We start from the raw sequence: 18,652 nt of genomic DNA, 5'->3' as shown, positions 1-18,652 counted from the left end.
TCTCCACCTCTTAGAGACTCGGGGCTCAACTGAACCGGAAGTTCTGTCCCCTAAAAAGCTTCCTGTTAAAACACAAGGACGGTACAATATGTTTCCTTAGCCCTCTCATCTCACACTACACGCAGCCTATCATCATATAACGGCTATTAAATTTCTTCGGTCACGCATTCATTCACATCGAAATGCCAGATTCTTGTATGGTAAAACAACGTCGCAATAAAAGCACGGTATCAATTACTTCTCAGATTTCCACCTGTCCTTGTATTATACTCATTTGTGTATTCTTCTCTCCTATTACTCCCAATTCTTTCTCCTCTTCCTCCCGACTTCCTCCAAATTCCTTCTCCTCATCGACTTCTCTATACTCCTTCTCCACTGTCTCCTCCTCGACTCCTTTTCCTCCTCCTCGACTCTCTCCAACGACTAGACTTTGGTCGACTCCGACTGCTCTGCTAGTCTCATTTCCGTCTCCACCTCTTGAAGACTCGGGACTCAAATGAACCGGAAGTTCTGTCCCCTAAAAAGCTTCCTGTTAAAATACAAGGACGGTGCAATATTTTTCCTTAGCCCTCTCATCTCACACTACACCCAGCCTATCATCAGATAACGGCTATTAAATTTATTCGGTCATACGTTCTTGTATGGTAAAACAACTTCGTAATAAAAGCACAGTATCAATTGCTTCTCATACATACATCAATAAATTGCCTCACATCAGTACACATTCCTAATCCCATTATACTAAACAATATCACAACAATCAGACGTATTTCTTTAAATTACAACTCATACAAAGTACACAAATATTCAAATATCCATGCTCTGATATATCCATACGTCCATAGTAACTAACCTTACATATTGCAACCATTTTCCAAACTCACAATTCAAGCATGAGTAAATTTTAACATAATGCATTAATAAATGTATTGGTTTACTACGATATAACCTATTATCGTCATACGAAATTAATTCTGACCACAAGCTAACAATCTACATAACTCTCTACGTAAGGCTCAAGCCCATTTCTCAAATACACATGTAAATAATACGATAATTACAATTACGATGTCGTGGTATTCTGCAAAAATCGAGCAAATAATTCACTGACCTTTTCGAAGCTTTGCCTTTCCTTAGAATTTGTTTTGAAGTTGTAAGCGACCCACGGTCCACTTTGTAGAAACCTTACACAAAGTCCCCTCTTCTTGCAAGAGGTTTGTGGGTTGGCGGATTGTACCTTCTTTCAAGGTGTCCGCTTAATTTGGTTCTCGTTATCTAGAGGTTGACCACCCTCGATGTTATTGCCCGGTTCGAGTAAATATAAATATAAGTGGTGAAACTTATAGCTGGAATAGATAGAAATCTGAGCAGATATATAGATCAGACCACACGAACCCCGGTACATGTTAACAACAATTTAATCAATTATATAAAACAACTGTGAAAATTCATTAAATCAGGAATATACTCCGCTTCTAGAAATAAAACTTTCACCGAGTTACCAAAACACAAATATTTTTTTTAAAAAGTAGCCGGTCTGTTTTGCTGATAGATTTAGTTCATCATGGGATCGAGTGAATAATCTAAGTCAAAGCCTTGTACAATTTCTCATCCTGCTTCTCCGGTTCACTCCACTTCTACTGTATCTGTTCCTTCGACTTCCCTCTGTCTTGTCTCTTTCGGTCATCAACTCTGTGCGTAGCACGTAGTTTCACAAATACCTGGATCTCAGAATAATACGTCTCACTATACGTCTCAGGAGACGTCTCAGAATACGTCTCAGAGATAATACATCACAGGATACGTCTCGGAGTTAAATATGTCACAGGATACGTCTCATAGATAACCTGTCACATGATACGTCTCAGAGACAATACGTCACAGGATACGTCGCAGAGATAATACGTCACAGGAGCTATTTCCTCCCTTTAAAAATATAGAGACAACCTAAATTTTCTGTTGTTTATGATAACAAGGGCTTGCATTATCCCTCTCTCGTTATCAGATCTTACTATCGGAGCTAAACAGATGCTAAGGTTATCAGTCGGCTCCACATGTCCTATAACGACCCTAGTTAGTATAAAGGCTAATTCATCACGCATTAACACCACATGAGACATAACGGTTCCGAGCCAGCCTCAATTTACACAAGTGAATGAATGAAATATATTACATGCCTTACTACGTCATGTTCGGTGAATACACACTCAACATTAATCATACCTGAAATCGTCTAAATTCTGTGAATTCACACGGATTCTCGTAACTCATTAACTAATGTAATGCATGAAATTCTTAGAACCTAATTCGTATGCAAACAAGACGACAAATTCAAACAATTCGTCAAACTTATCTAAAGATGAATGTACGACTTCCTATGCATAAACTCAACACAGCCATATTTCATAAAGCAAACTGATATGCGAATGTAGCGAATAGATTCATGCAAATATAAGTAAATAAATTCAGCAAAGCATTATATATGTCATCAACAAATTACATGGAATTGTCATAAATACTTTTGAGCTTTCAGCGTTCCTCGCTTCAATCGACAAATTTGTTCGTAGATTTTCCTCGACAACAGTCCTCTTGGGCAAAAGTTTTACGAGAGAATTTCTCCCAAATAATTTACTCTCGGTGTTTTCTTACAGTTATTTTCTCTTGCAGAAAAGCTTAGACTAATTAAATTTTCGATGTGGCGATATTAAAACTAGGAAATTTAGCGTGGGAAACACGCGCCTTATTTAGCGTAACCAATCAGGATGAAAAAAAATTGCCGTCTTTTTCCAGAGGCGCCAAAGTCGTGGTCAACTTGACCTTATAGTTTGAGTAACAGAGCTCTGTAATCTTTCAGTCCTGACATTTACACTAAGGAATCGAAGTTAGCTTTGTTTCCACCAGTCTTCTGTTGGCTAAATAGAAGAATGCTTAATTACGAATAAAATTTTCCCCTCGAAAAGACATTACCGAACATGGCAGTATGACGATTTGATACGCGCCTGTCCCCATAAATCTAATTAATTGTTATCTGTTCCCAAACTAATGTGTTCTTCACAGATCGCCAGAAATGTACTTCTTCACATAAGTTTTCCCGCCAAATTACGAGTGGCTTTCTAGGAGTAATCCTATTTGCTCAGCAATCTTCCCAGGAGAACTACTGGCCTTTTTATTTGCGAGTTATGAAGTTATAATTCGGATCTAAATTGTAATCACACCCTCTATCTCAATTCCGATTGGATATCGCTGCGAACCGATCCAATCAAACTTAGCGAACAATGTCCTTCTGAACAAACTTGTTAGAGATATTGGTTCCTATGATATACCATCATAAACCTTGGGTGTCCTGGATATTGGATATGCTGAGCAGGCACTCTCGCCTTCCATCGCATATACATCAGATGTGGACATGATCGCCTGGTCGACAAGCTGAGACGCATATAACTTAAAGCCCGTTGACAATGCAGAAAGTTCCTTAGTGAGCTTAAGGCCAAGACCTGTCTCACGTGCAAGGCAACCTACGGTCGTTTCAGAACCACGCTAGGGCATGAGGATATGTCCGCTTGACCTAACCGGACGCCTCTATAGAGAAAACAAGTCATAGTAAAATACAAAGTCACAAAGTCACACCCATGCATTTGCCCTCAGCGGCAGCTAAATGACACCAGCAGCGATTTGTCATTTCGAGACTGGCAGTACATAATAGGATACCATAATTCACTATAGCCATGCCTCGCATGGAACGAATGAAAGCCCTGAATAGGGAGTGGCAGATAACCGAAAGCGAATACGATATGTTGTAGGTTGCATTGGAGGTTGTATTGGATCAAACACCTTTCCAGGATGGTGTAGAGCAGTAACAAGCACAACAATTAAAAACATGTCTACTGTTGATGGATCCATGTCCTCTCCCGACCTGAACTTTTCGAGAGCCACGTGAAGGATTGTCGGAGTATAGGTTTGACGCGGCAGCGGACCTTCCTCCCAGGGCAAGGAAAGAACAAATTGTACTTTAGGAACCACTTTCATTAGAAGGTGTACACTACGTTTTTTATTCTGACATCGAGGCCTCTGACGTGCAGGTGATAAAGGAAGAGGTTGACCGCACCTACACCTAGAATTTTACATCCAGCTACGACAAAACCCAAATAAAATGAAAGTCCCCATTATCTTCCACAACATGAGGAAATAACAAAGACAACCATTTGCTGATGGCAGCTTTGGGGATGGCCTCATCGGCAGATATCAATGATATTCCCAACAGCATGGAAAATTACATGTCCAGTTTCAAGGGTCCGCTAAAGTTCCTAGACACGGAGGCCCATCTGCTGTTACCCAGAGCAGACCGCTCCGCGGACAAGCCAGATGTTCTCGCAAAATCGAAGTAACCGACACTTGATGTAGTCTTTCAGACACCTGCTTGAGACCCCTGCATCTGCTATCGACCTAGATAGAGATCGTGCTGGTGTCAATGTGGGTCAACTACAGATGACCATAGGTTCATGCAAGGTCCTTTGATGGCCCCCGGCACACAACCGCCTAGTATTTTCTTCCGACAGAAGTGTGACCTAGATGTCCGTCTGGCTGCCGTCGGGTGCCTATGAGATAGATACCATCAACAAAGAGCTCTAGTGGCATATCAGACTTGAAGGAGGCATCGGAAACAATGTGTGCTTCTGCGTGATCGATCCGACTTTTTCTGCAGCCACAGCGCCAGGCTTCGTGAATATCGCGTCGAGCAACGCGGTGTACCTGAACTTTCACACCGTGTGAGACTGTTAGGTAGACTTCTGCACCTTCCACTGGGCCACCCCATGCTATGTGCTATATAGCTTTATCCCGATAGCTAGCCCAGGCAAACGCCTGTCTATCTGCCCTGTAGAAATCTCCACGTGAACAGCCTGTTTTGCGCTGGCTGATTAGGGCGTCCATTTTTTAAACCTCCGATCTGAGACGCTCACCATTAGCGTCTACAACCACTAATGCCACACGCTTAGATAATGTCTTGGGAGTAATTAAGCGCGTACAATAATAATAAACTCACTCAGGCACGCGTTTCATATATAGGTAGGTGGCTCCCGACGACTGACATACCGAGTGCATTGCGAACTTGGTGACAGCTAACGAGAAGTCATCAGCGCAGTCCTCACGATGGTGGCTGATCTAGCCAGGACAGGTGGCGCTCTACAGTTTCGTATTGTGCAAAGGGTTAGAATTTTAAAGAAAAATAATTTCCCCTGGTGTCCTCACTGGCTATATTGGCTATTTTAAAATACTTGTATATATTAGGTAATGTTCAAAGAATCTTTAATTCCCTTTAGTTTGGTGTATGATTGATGGGTGTAATTTGGGTTACAGAGTATACAGCTTGACCTTATTCCAGATGTGCACGTTTCAAAACACTGCTAGTTCCACTTGGTCATTTTCACTCCCTGGACTTCAGAGGTAAGTTGTAAAAAAAGAGCCGATAACGTTTGGGTTTTTTTTGCATTTTGTATATTTGGTAATTTATCCATTGCACTTTCATAAGCTGTTATTGTCTAGTTGGGCAAAATTATTTTTCCCCAAGTTTAATAGGTGCGAAAGATAGTTTACTTTAGATTAATTCAGGTTGATATTTTTGGCATAAGGGAGCAATCATTTTAGTTAGCAGTGTGCTTAGATCATGTACAATTTCTTAAGTACAACATCCAAAGAAATGTCATCCACATTACATCAAAGTGGCATACAAGTATGCCAACATTCTCTCCAATGTGCATGTTTCAAATGCAAACAACTTCACCTTACATAGATCACTCTCTCAAAAGTACATAATAACTGGTGGGCACCCCCACAGGTGTCGTGATAATGAATGTCGTGGCATTGCGCGCCTTTATCACCGTCAAGATGTGCACTCTTAAGAAAGGGCTTCCGGCTCTGACCGCCGAAAACAGTTAAAAGGCCATGGAAAAGGTCTTAGCGACAGCACGTTAGTGGCTCTGTAAGCTCAATCTACTGGCGATTAAAATGGTTTTGCCTGATGTGGATGTGTTGTACCTCTTTAATTAGTCGAGTCGACAAAAGATCGCAGATGGTGCAGTTGCGGATGCGCGTGACACCTTTGTCACTTACTTAGCCATGGGATCGAACATGCACCACTCTGCTTCATGATCTTCAGTACTACTCCTATGATACAGAGCATATCCCGCTATTTCCTTGCTGCTATAACTTACCTCGAGATTGTAGGTTGGATCTTAAAAGCGGTTTATGACAGCGACTACCCCGTGGCGGACGAGATTGCGCTCGTCAGCAATGGTGTTATGAGACTGCTTGATATCACCTGTTACATCGTTGAAAACCACGAGGTGGAGGCATCCCGTGATCACGTTGGCGACACCATGACCATCCTCGGCACGCAACGCAGTGACGACGATGATATTTGTAATGGACACCACAGACAGTGCCGACGATATTCTGTATATCATAGTACAAGTTAAAGGCCACTTGGAAGAAGTAGCCCTAACTTAAATCTAGTCTTTGCGATACAAAGGGCAGCTGGACGAGTTCGATAACTCTAATGGGCCATCCCGCTGACTCACATCTTTGGCTTCAACCGAGATGTGCACAATGTCATTTTAGCGCCAATCTATCCGTTTCGCTGAACCGAATACACCGATGACGACGCAATATTCATCACCAGTGGATGAATGCAAGGTCACGTCCTCGAGCTTGCCCTGTGGATGCAGGCTGTGACTCTGCAGGTAAAAACAAACATACTTAATATCATGCAAGGAGTGCAGAGTACATGTCCTTCCAGTCCATGACAACGTATACCCTGCACAGAGCTGTCTCCAGCCAGTTCTCTCGGCAAGTCAGCGTCCGGTTGTGTATCTCCGCATCCAGGCAAGTGTTCGTAGTCCTCCAGCTCTCGGTGCGTCATAACCAAGAGCGCGTAACGATGGTATTCGACAAAGTTGACATTATGTGAGTCTACATCTCGACGACCAACAAGAACAGACAGAGGAAAATCCTTCTGACTACGGATAAACAAGATTGTCCGCGTTTACCTGACACATCTTGAGCTTTAATAATTACGACCACAACGTGCAAAGTTAGCCTAAAGAACTTCATCATATCCTACTCTATGAACTAATAAAGCCTAAATCACCTTGACCTGGTCAAACAGTCATTCGTTGACAGATATCTTAAGGTCGGCGTGTAACGCGATAACGCTAGTGCCGTGTACCGAGACTTTACCATTATCTTCTCTGACAAAACAATGTTGTTCGAATGTGCAGGAGCGCGAAATCGGGTAGGCAAACCTCCGTCCGATCATATAAATTAAATCGCATGGTGATATACACACATACACGCGATGCGATGAAAAACTGCGTAGATGCTGTAGTCGACGCCATAAAAGAGCGTTTAAGTGGCAGTAAGGTCTCCAAGACTTGCGACTTTACGTCTGATCGCTCGGATATGGATAAACATAAAAATACATCCATAGCAGACCCTAAAGTCCTTTAAGTAACAGGGATCATATCATACATTGACCATTCCACTAACAATAAGGATGGATGTGTGAGTGATTTGGATTTATAACGTAGCTTTAACAATGTTTCAGTCATATCGCTATGATGTATGACTGTTTATAGTGATTTCTAGCACTGGAGTATCATGCCTCAGACATGTAGCATCATGTCCCACCCAGTAACATTATCCTGACACCAGGCCGACCACTCTTAACACTAAGCTCTTAATGCTGAGTGCCTAGCGAGGAAGCTGTCAGTAACGTGTTTTAAAGTCTTTGGTATGACTCGGCTGTGGTTCCAACCCGCGACTTTCCGCATCCGAAGTGAACGCTCTAACTACTATGCCACCGAGAGGGTCTAACAAAAAGGGGAATACACTAATTTAACTGCACACAGGTAGAGGTCCTGAAAGGTGAACGCAAGCCTACCGATTCCCATGATGCAGGAACAAAATCATATGTTGATAGTAAAAGCCGTGAGAGGGGGAGCTCAGGAAGGGATATAACTGGCGATGTGTTTACCTTTTCGAACAACTTGCTCTTTCAAGGGTGGCCAAGCTGGAGACACCATGTGGGATCCCTTAAACACGAAAGAGAACAGAATCGTAGTTGTGGGGTAGTATGTCTGTTTACAATACGCCACGAAAGAGAATAGAATCGTGGGTATGGGAGAGTCCTTCTGTCTACAAGACGCTGCTGTCAAAGCATACATGAATAGTGTTGTTACCTCAGATTTGCTACTACAATAAGTATGAGCGCAAATAAAGCAGTGGGTGTGGGAAAGTGTATCGGTTCTCTAGGCGTGGCCATATGCTCATGTGGCGTTGGATCCCCACTAACTTTGCTATCTTTTTATCGATCTTGGCTAGTTTCTCCTTGACTTCAGAAGGCACTTCAGAGGCATCCCCATAATACCCGCTACAAATGGTCCTTACATTACATTGCGCATGAAAGTGAGGGGGCTGAACCGTCACTATACCGTTTTACGGAAGCGCCATGGGCATACCGGATGGTAGAGAGTCAGACATTTACTTTTCAGAGCGCAAAGATGACCTCACCTCAGATGCACCTATTTTAACGTTGTCATCTATTAATGTACGCTTGTAGGTAAACAATTTTTTATATATATCATCCCTCGATACTCTACGCTCTGATTACGGCTGTGATATTGAAATGGTGCAAATAGTAGTAAGGGACAACTTTCTCCGTAATGTTTCTTTGCTTACTGAACAGATCACATTGATGGTATAAAGATGTCAATCCTTGTATCAAAATGTATTCCTCGTCTGACTCCCGAAGAGAACCCGCGATGCAAGGCGCTCTTAGGTCAGTCTGAGAGTTGAGCCAATCTTCTCGAAAGTTAGCCGAGGGTGCAGCCTAAGCTGCATCATATATTCCTCAAATCTGCGCGACCTCCCATGGGTAATTCTCAACTAGAGGCAAGTTGATGGAGATGGCACCTAAGAGCAAAACCTCACCAACTTGACAATCATCGACTTACCACACACTCCTCTCCACTCCCTTGGGGATGCTACCAATGGGTCAATAACCCCCCAAAATCATTAAATATATTATATGCCGTTCTGTTAAGCCTTTATATAGAAAGTTTGTCAAAAATACACGTATACCTAAAAGTATTACTGTTGAATGCATCTAAATATAGCATTGCAACAAATTCTCAAAATCTGCACATCCTTTACCTTAAATTTGCTGTAAAATTTCAAAGGTTGAAATTGACCGCGTGCTTTGTTGATACCATATTTGTTACCACCTGAACAGTATATTACATGATCCCTGTGTCAAACAATGAGATGTTTCACGATATGGTTTGAGTTGTTTAAGGGCTGTACCAAAAGGAATGTAAGATTTAAAAAAAAAAAGAACAACCACATACATTATTTATGCCGTTATAATCCTACTGGAGTTGTGGTAGGGAGCAAAGGAAGGTTGGAATTGCACTGCAGTTTGGAAATTTTACTGCCAGCTTATATCCCACAGTAAAGTCAACACAGTTTGAAAGATATATCGTGCACAATATCAATTGCTTACGTTTACAACATCTCAAAAATTGCATTCAATTTAACATCTACAATGACATGACTTATACTGACATACTGCTTTTGCACCTTTTGACCCCTGACCTTCCATAATCAACAGAGAAGAAACAGCATTCTCTCCATGTCTTTAAACCTGCCATGGATCGCATTGGGGTCCCAAATAAATGTGGATGCTTGCTACAAATTTTTACCCTAGGGAAATAACCCGCCAAATTGACAGCTGTATTGCCAGCGGTAAAATAAATTACAAGGAATGTAAAACTAAACGGACAGACTGAAGGGCGCACATGAATGGGAGGTATAGTGCCTATCTGTATTAATCGTGCATATTGTATCATGTTTTTGTTGTTTAATCTGTGTAAGAACGCATGCTCGATGTGTTTGTTCGTGTTGTGCGAGTTGAGAATATTAGTTGGACCGCAGAGGTATCGAAGCGAATGTCTTTTCGTTACTTTTCCATCCAAGCTCTAATGGTTTCACTTGCAAAACTGTTATGTTCTCTATGCCTTTCACCTTTTCCGACCAACAGATATACTGTCCAAAGTGAAGCAACCACAGAATGACCAGTGAGGCTAACGACATAGCGTCTGGGGTGGACGTATCTATCTCGGATACACAGACGTGGGAGAAAGAGAAGAAATTTGTGGTATGTGTTCGAATTCTTTTTAAGATCTGAAAAAAAATATTTTTTATTCTAAAAAAGGATCCTTATATTGCTTCTTGTATTATCTGTGTAAGATTTTCATTCTACCATTAAAACTACCTTTGTTTATGCAAATAATATCAAGATAAGTAAATGACTTATGATAGCACGAGGGCATCAGTTAAATTTAACACAGCGTATATATATATATATATATATATATATATATATATATATATATATATATATATATATATATATATATATATATATATATATATATATATATATATGGATCATTTGCAAAATTTAGATAACACTTTGTGCCGTAGCTACTCACCACAAATGTGAAATGGTGCTACGAATGAAATCAATACATCAATACATCCTGGAGGTTACAATAACTAGGCACGTCCCATTAAGTTTATATACATATATCAAATCAGTTCACAAATGTTAAGGACCAATGGTTTATAGAGGCACTGATTGCATGCAGGTATTTGATCACTAACTAGGTAGAATAGCGAGACTATTTTACACTGAACAGGCAAATTCAAAACCTATGGTATTCGCAGATGAAGACGAGAAACATTATAACTAACGTGTACATATCAGATCTATGAGCAAAATATTAAAAGACAAAGCGATGGGTCTTAAGACATGCAATTACGGCCCATAGAAACTTCAGTTTGAATTTATGTCCAATTATTCCTTTATACTTTTCCTTGTTGTGGAAGTGATCTGTTAGTTAATATACTCCTGATAATGAGGTAAAAATCATACCAATAATGAAGAAATATTTAGTTAATACAAGCAAAGCCTTCATGAAGGAATGCAAGGAAATAGGTCCAAGAAACATTAGATGCATACATAGCATTACGTTAATGCGCCAGTTCCTAGAACGGCAAGTTGGTGTCATCCAACCATTTAAAACGAAAACAAATACCCAAACGAATACGTTGGTAGTATCGGTAGGTTCAATTAAACATCTATACATCCCAAAGAAATGTTTTATGGCAGTCTGAATTATTCTAATATATCAGCGAGTATGTTTATGATGTGATGTCATGTTTTAATTGGAACACACTTAGCGATTGTCGCAATGCTGCGTTGAAAAACACACACTAATGCTATGTGTCATTTCTAAGAAGCACTTGCATCTGATGCCGGTTTAATGATGTCAGGTTTAGAGACTGAACTTCTGACAGACGATAACATCTCTTTTGGTCATGGAGTGTGGAAACAGACGTGGTAATATCATGATCCCAATTAGATACGCTAAGGCAAATCACGAATACTCTGTTGATGACGAAAGGAAGATAAAATGTGAAGGTGACTTTAAATTGTCATGGCCACAAGATATGGAAAAAGTCCTCTCTGGACACCAACAACCTCCAGTATTAGGTAGTGATTTTCACTGTTAGTTTCAACCGTGCTTTTAAGTGCCTTTTGCAAAATTAAAAAGAGCCAGCCGACCCGGGGTGACTCGGGTGGATATGGAACCCGCGACTCATCGATTAAGGGTCTGACACTCACGTACTGAGCCACTGTGGGCTCCCGGTTGGGTAATGAACCAGTACAGTAATTGACGGTTAAACGTTTCCGATTGGGAAATGCTGAGCAAATTATGTCGATAGACAAATGCCTAATAAATATAACCGGTGTTAGTGACATAGGGTGGATTAGAGCTCAATACAAGTTTGAGACAAAATGCTACTAATAATTTCGAAAAAGACTGATTGAAAATGATGAGTAATTATGTGTTAAGTAAACATAAGGATGTTGGAAAGAGGACAACACGTAGGTTATGTCCACATGCAAATAAATTTACAAGTGCGAACAACATATACAATTAGCCAGTAGGGCGATAATAGCTGTTGGCGTGGTACTATTCTGCATTTTAAAAAACGATCAAACTTATCAAACCTATATACAGTGATGGAACTATCCAAATGGTGGATACACGAATTTTACGACTACCATTCTGAGAACTAATATGTCATGTGATAATTCTACTCATGGCTAACACAGATTCAGCGTGCATTCATGTCGAGACAGAAAACTGTTATGGTGACAAGAAGGATCGCATAAACTTCGCTGTCACTAGTGAATATTCAAAGGACGACGCGTTTTACATGCCATAAATAAATTTTAAAAAGTGCCCGGTTTATTCAAGGATGGGTTGACTGGAATACCAATCAAAGAGTTCCGTCGGGTTAAAGCCAAAACTGTACTTGTACAGGATTTGAGATGTTCAAAGATGATTTACTCAGTAATTAGTTGTTTTTTTTTTAAAAAAAGATAACGACATTACTCATATCATATAATCGCAGATCTGCTCCAGGTGCTTTGCCATTTGAGATGAGGTCAATTGCTTTCGCAGTTTCAGTCAGCGTTGGAGGATTTGCAATTGTTTTGTTGATTTTAATTTGGAACAGTTGATCAGTTGCATCCTGGTTGATAGATGACTGATAATTGAAGATGTTGTTGAAGTGTGCTATCCGTCTTTAAGGTCTCTTTCCCTTGCCAGTGATCAGCGTGACGCTGTCAGCACTCAGTATTGGAGACCGTTGCCCGTCTTCAAAGCATCATAGAAGTTCTTCGTCGCATTCCTATTCTGGGTGGGACTGAATCTCACCTGCCTTATTGCTTATTCGTGCGTCTTGCAACATCCGAGTTTTGCATTGGTCTGTCCTCTTTATGCTGTTGAAGGCTGTCTCTTTATATCATGAAGTGCTGTCTTCCATGCAAGCCTTCCGTATTCGATATTTCTTATTCAGAAGTCTCTCTATGGCTGCATTGTTCTCGTCAAATATGTCTTCATGTTTGTATGTACTGTGACCAAGCTGTGTGTTTGACTTGGGTATATGATTCACAGAGGTATGTTTTCTTGCTTGTCAGAAGTTTTGTATTTACCGTACGTGACATCTTTTCTATTCATTGTTCTAAAACATTCCTACAAAAAGCTCGCAAGCAATACACAAAAACATGCATTTAATATATTTAGGTTATTAATTGAATAATTGACCCGAGGTTATAAACCAGAGAATACTCCAGATTGCTAAGTCATTCTAGGCCACGTGAATATTTATTAATTCTCATTCCGTAACTTTGTTATATACGAAAAAACAATCGTATAACTTATTTTGCTATATGTTTTAGGTATTGAAAACAAAAGTCAATGTTGTACTGAACACGTCTTTCATTATATGCATGAAATCTGAGCACCGCGCAGTAATACACGCTATTTTACTGCTAGGGCATGATTTTCACTGTACAGAGAACGAAACTAAATGTCTTCAAGCTTATGGAATGTCATGTAGCCAAAGAACCACTGCAAAATATTGATATAAAGAAATATAATGTAATACATCAATGAAAATTGAAGATATATAAGTCTGAAAAGATGTTTTATATATGTTATATTCAGTCTTAAGTGGCTCTTATGATTGAAACGTGTGCATTACGATTATTGCCCAGATAGTGTGGCTCATTGGTTTAGGATCGTACCTGTAACTAACGATATTCAATTTAGGGTACCTTCTGTTTTATTATTTTCTAGCACAGGATAAAATAATATAGTACAGGATAAAATAATATAATACAGGATATAATAATATAATACAGGATAATATTGCTATTGAGAGTGGATAAATGTGCACTGCTTACGTGAAAGATAATTTTTTTTCTACTGATGCACTTTTATCGTACGTCACTTCGACTCTCTTCGTACTAATATCAACATCTAGTGATCAGTAGCAGGTAAAATAACATGTCCTTTGAAGTGTTGTTAAAAAAAGCAATTTGATACCCCTACCCGTAGTATAGATAGTGTACTAAGCCAAAGGAGTCTCTTGACCGAGCGAATTCAACCCTGGCGTGAATCCTGGCTGAAGTCATTGTTTTCCCTTTCCAAGGACTTTTTGACAACAATCTTTGTCTACTGAAAATATAAACGCGTCCAGACTATAAATAATTTTCCTCTAATCAATGCATGACCACAAATATCACAATTAGACATTTACATCACAACTTTACAACTGCATGCCAACCTCACAACTACATGCTTTCTCATTATTATATTTCCATAACGTAGCGCCAGTATTTCACGCCTTGAAAATATACAACTCAAACAACAAATATTTTGCCTACTATACCCAAGGTCAGTCAAATCATGATTTAAAGCCTCATTTCGCACGTAACTCTACACCATATTCACCATCATAGCAACAATAAAAAGCGTCTACAGATAATGGAACAGTCCCTTCTCAATTATTCTATTGTACAATGTATTAGTCCCTGTCACAAATACTTGACATGGAGACACAATCAAACTACACAATTAGATTTTAAAAGGGACTACTTGGCTCCATGGAAACGTACACGGCTCTGACCTGAACTCACCACGAAACTGAAACATGCCATCATGAAAGACCGACTTCGCATAATCAAACAAGTAATCACGAAAATTTAAAAAGAAATCCTTTAAGAGAGAGGTATATAAAAATGGCGCATACCCAAAATGTATTACAGTATATTCTGATTTGCCCATGGCAAATTAATACGCATAATGGTAATGTTTTCATAGTTGATATATGCTCTGAACCTGGTCATAGACTTCTTGGAACTTTACATTAAAATGGATAAAATAACAGTAAAAGAAGAGGTTTAAAATATATTTATAAACTAATATTTTTAAACAAATGAAACCGAGCATAATGAATCCAGGAAATAAACAGTATTGGGCTGCGCTTTGTCGTCTGCTGTCCTCTCTGTCAACATCGCTCTTTCCAGCCTCTCCCTCTTGCAATAAATCTGAGAACTTTCTGCTTGACTCTGTGGGGGAAAATAAGAGAACAATTATATGACGAAGCAACCTTCAATCTGCTAAACTGTGAGTTAATTGAAGAGTTTGACAGATATGACGGATAAATTTGTCAGTGAAAATGATCGAAGTGAGAGACAGTCAGTGAAGACAGATTTATACACCACGAGCCTGACTACATACTGAAATTTATAGAAAGCATGTAGAATGCAAATATTTTAGAGTAAGAATTGTGACCGAATTCTTGCAGTCTAAACAAAACTGAATTCATAAACTTACACGATTTGGAGCCCAACAGCAAAGGAGGCATCATCAACTACGTTGATTGTCGCCTAAAAATAACGAAATAACAGTATGCAAGAACAATCATAACATTTCATGTGAAATCTTGCATTAACAAAAGAAGCTCATCAGGCAAAGCAAAGAGATTAAAAATTATAAGGGAACGTAAATAAACCCAGTCGCTGTGAGCCAATCACAGTTAAATAAATAAATGCTTGGTATATAAAAATATATATTGGGGATGGAAACACCTGAAGCCATTGTTAACATTAGTGTTGTTTCTTTTTTTAGAACTGAATCTGTGCATTTTGGTTTGAGGGGGGGATGGCTGAATATTACAATATGAAAATAGGGGATGTTATACTATACAAACATGTTAATTGCCACGAATACCTTGAACTCAATGAAAGGCAGACAAGAACAAGAACAGGAGTTGTGTGAAAAAACATCGGTGTCTTAATCCTCGGATGTATTTAAAAATCACGTGAGCGATTCAAAGCTAAGACCAGCAGAATTTTGTCAACCAGGGGATACCATCAATATTGCGCCCACTACTATGCCGATGACAGCTACAAACCCAAAATGTTTAGAAAAGAAGTTGTCCGAATGAACAAACTGGGATGCACGATGAAGAGAATGAAAGAAAAAAGTAAATATTACAGAAGGAAAGAAGTTGAGAAACACCAGTAGCAGGAAGTAAGTTAAGGTACAAAAACATTCCCCCCACAACTGATGTGCATATTTCAGGCTTTAAAAATGTACAGTCTATACAAAGCTACTCAAACATCAATGTAAAACAGCAACATACATATTCCAATTAGATTACCTGAGCAACACCGACCACCCGAGCAGTGATGATGTCAACCCCAAAGCCCCGCAACGGATTTCAAACTCAACCGCATGAAACGGCAACATCTTTCTCAAGTTCCCAGACATGTAATATACATCATAATCATATTATCGACAATCCAGTTTATGGATCAAACATCACACTATAGAATATGTTTGTTATCACACCCCCCCCCCCCCGCAAAACAACATAAATGTGATTCCTAACTGGATCAACTTTTTTCAACAGTCGACGTCTCATACGGGTAAGGAATCCTGTCAGTGCCACACTGAAATCATTTTTTTTTATATCTTGTAATTAGGACCTAGTATCTCGTAATTACGAGTTAGCTATCTCGTAAACAAGATAGCTAACTCGTTAATAGAAGATAGTAGGTCGTAATTATGAGATAGCTAACTCATAAATACGATAGCTAACACGTAATTTCGAGATTGTAAGTCGTCATTACGTGATATAAAAAAAAAAACATTTCAACGTGGCACTAACAGGCTTTACAGGGTCTCCACAACCAAAACGTAGGAGAATAACTGAAAGTGACACCAACCGTCAGTAGGAAGATCGAAATTTGGACAGTCACGACATGTAAAATAATCAACCTCTAATTAGGGCTAAATTTCTTTAATTTCATCTTGTCCCTTCATTATTTTGAGATTTCTGTCTTGAACCAATATGTAAGCTTGTTTTATTTTTGTTTTATTTTAGCTTATATCAAATCTCTCTACATTGTATGTAATGGTTTATTATTTTCTGATAGTTTCCTTTCATTTTTTTTTAACCGCTCCGGTGGCCTAGTGGCTAGAGCGTCCGCCTCGGATGCAGGAGGTAGCAGGTTCCAGCGTGGGCTGAGTCATACCAAAGACTTTTAAAAATAGTACTAACAGCTGCCTCGCTCAGTTTTAAGAGGTTAGTGTTAGGACTGGTCGGACTTGTGTCAGGATAATGTGACGGGGGGGGGGGTACATCATGCTACATATCTAAGGCATGACGCCCCAGTGCTAGACATCACTATAAACTGCCACACTGCAGACATCGTAGCGATATGACTGAAAAATTGTTAAAGCTACGTTAAAAATCCAAATCAGACACACTCATACCTTTCATTTAATTCTTGCTGTAAAAGATAACCAAAACTGTTCTCCTTAAAATCCTTTATAACACATTTGTAGCTTTTTGCCACATCTCGGCAGCAAGATTCATTAGGTTAGTTGCATTATTTCTTTAATAATAATAATAATAATAATAATAATAATAATAATAATAATAATAATAATGCCAGACTTATTCATTAGAAACAAACTGTTTGTATTGTTATCTAGCTGGATGCAAATGTCCACATTGTCACTGTTCATGTCACGGAACGCTACAATTTTGATGTTTGTATTTTAACATTATTAAAACACTTTGAATGTCAAATGTCAGCTCTGTCCTCAATGCATTTAATAAATACAAAAGGAAACCTGTATTAGTTAATATGAATGAAATTTAAACGAAATTAAGAGTCGCTGAAGGGGATGGAAGGGGCTTGTAATATTTTAGAGAGGTTTTGAAGAGTTCGCTCCCTTCATATTACTTTTATATCCCTTTTGAAATGTTGTTGTTGTTGTTGTAGGGTTTAACGCCATTTTTCAGCACAAGATAGGCTATACATGGCGGCCAGTATAATTGCTTTTGAAATGTAAAATACATCTAAATTGTATGCAGCATATATACAATATTTATATAGCATGTACGCTGTATGTTTTATATACCACTGGTATAAATTTTAATTAAAAGTAAACTCGGCAAGCCTCGTTTCCATATAAGTGAATGAAAGATACAGCGTACATACTGTCAGGACAGGATCCGCCATAATGGCAACCTAAGCGGTCGACTAGGGCGCCAGGCTTTGAGGGGAGCCAAATTAGACAGAAGTAAACACATTTCATGGGGGTGGGGTTGCGCCAAAGTCATAGTTCGCTTAAGGCGCCAAAAACCCTTGGGCCGGCCCTAAATACTATACATACGTAAAAAGCAATAGTTCATTGAATACGGACACTTGTTTTGCCGTATAAGGAAGCGGTGGAGATTTTTTACTTAACTACGGTCAGGCCACTGAATATTAACCGATACGATAGCAGCAGCAATAAATGAACTAATGGGGCTGTTTATAAAGTGTAGAATACTTACTGGTGTTGGACTTGCTGTTCCTAAGGTGGGTACGAATCGATCATTTTAGGTTATCTTTGTTTTTCATGTGTGTGGACTTATCTTTTAAACCTTGTAATCATCATCACTATGAAACGTGGCATTCAGAGAAAACAAACATCATCCGTGTTGTTTAAGTTCTGAGTGACCAAACTTTGCTCTCAGTCTTTCAGTCAAGCGTGTTGACCCTGTTTTCACCGAAGTCTTCAATTAGTATGAAAACATCTGAATAGATCGTTGCTTTCTGTAAATGATAAATTATTAACTATTGCTCCTACAAGACCATAACCTCAGTGGTTACAGC

At 39.3% G+C, this 18,652-nt stretch overlaps 1 protein-coding gene across 1 annotated transcript in view; it reads left to right on the top strand.

The window, feature by feature from the left end:
• Nucleotides 1-18,652, top strand: part of LOC149807571 (serine/threonine-protein kinase Sgk3-like) — a 232,160-nt gene that overhangs the window by 2,279 nt on the left and 211,229 nt on the right. Inside the window, exon 2 of the mRNA XM_089967967.1 lies at nucleotides 10,094-10,210. Coding sequence (XP_089824093.1) covers nucleotides 10,124-10,210 — 87 coding nt within the window. The 5' untranslated portion in view covers nucleotides 10,094-10,123. The remainder of the gene's footprint in view (nucleotides 1-10,093; nucleotides 10,211-18,652) is intronic.

Source organism: Sinohyriopsis cumingii, chromosome 1, assembly GCF_028554795.1.
Source record: "Sinohyriopsis cumingii isolate HCF-2022 chromosome 1, ASM2855479v2, whole genome shotgun sequence".
Lineage (NCBI taxonomy): Eukaryota > Metazoa > Mollusca > Bivalvia > Unionida > Unionidae > Sinohyriopsis > Sinohyriopsis cumingii.
The sequence above is the reverse complement of the archived record's forward strand: the minus strand, read 5'-3'. Positions and strand labels throughout refer to the sequence as shown.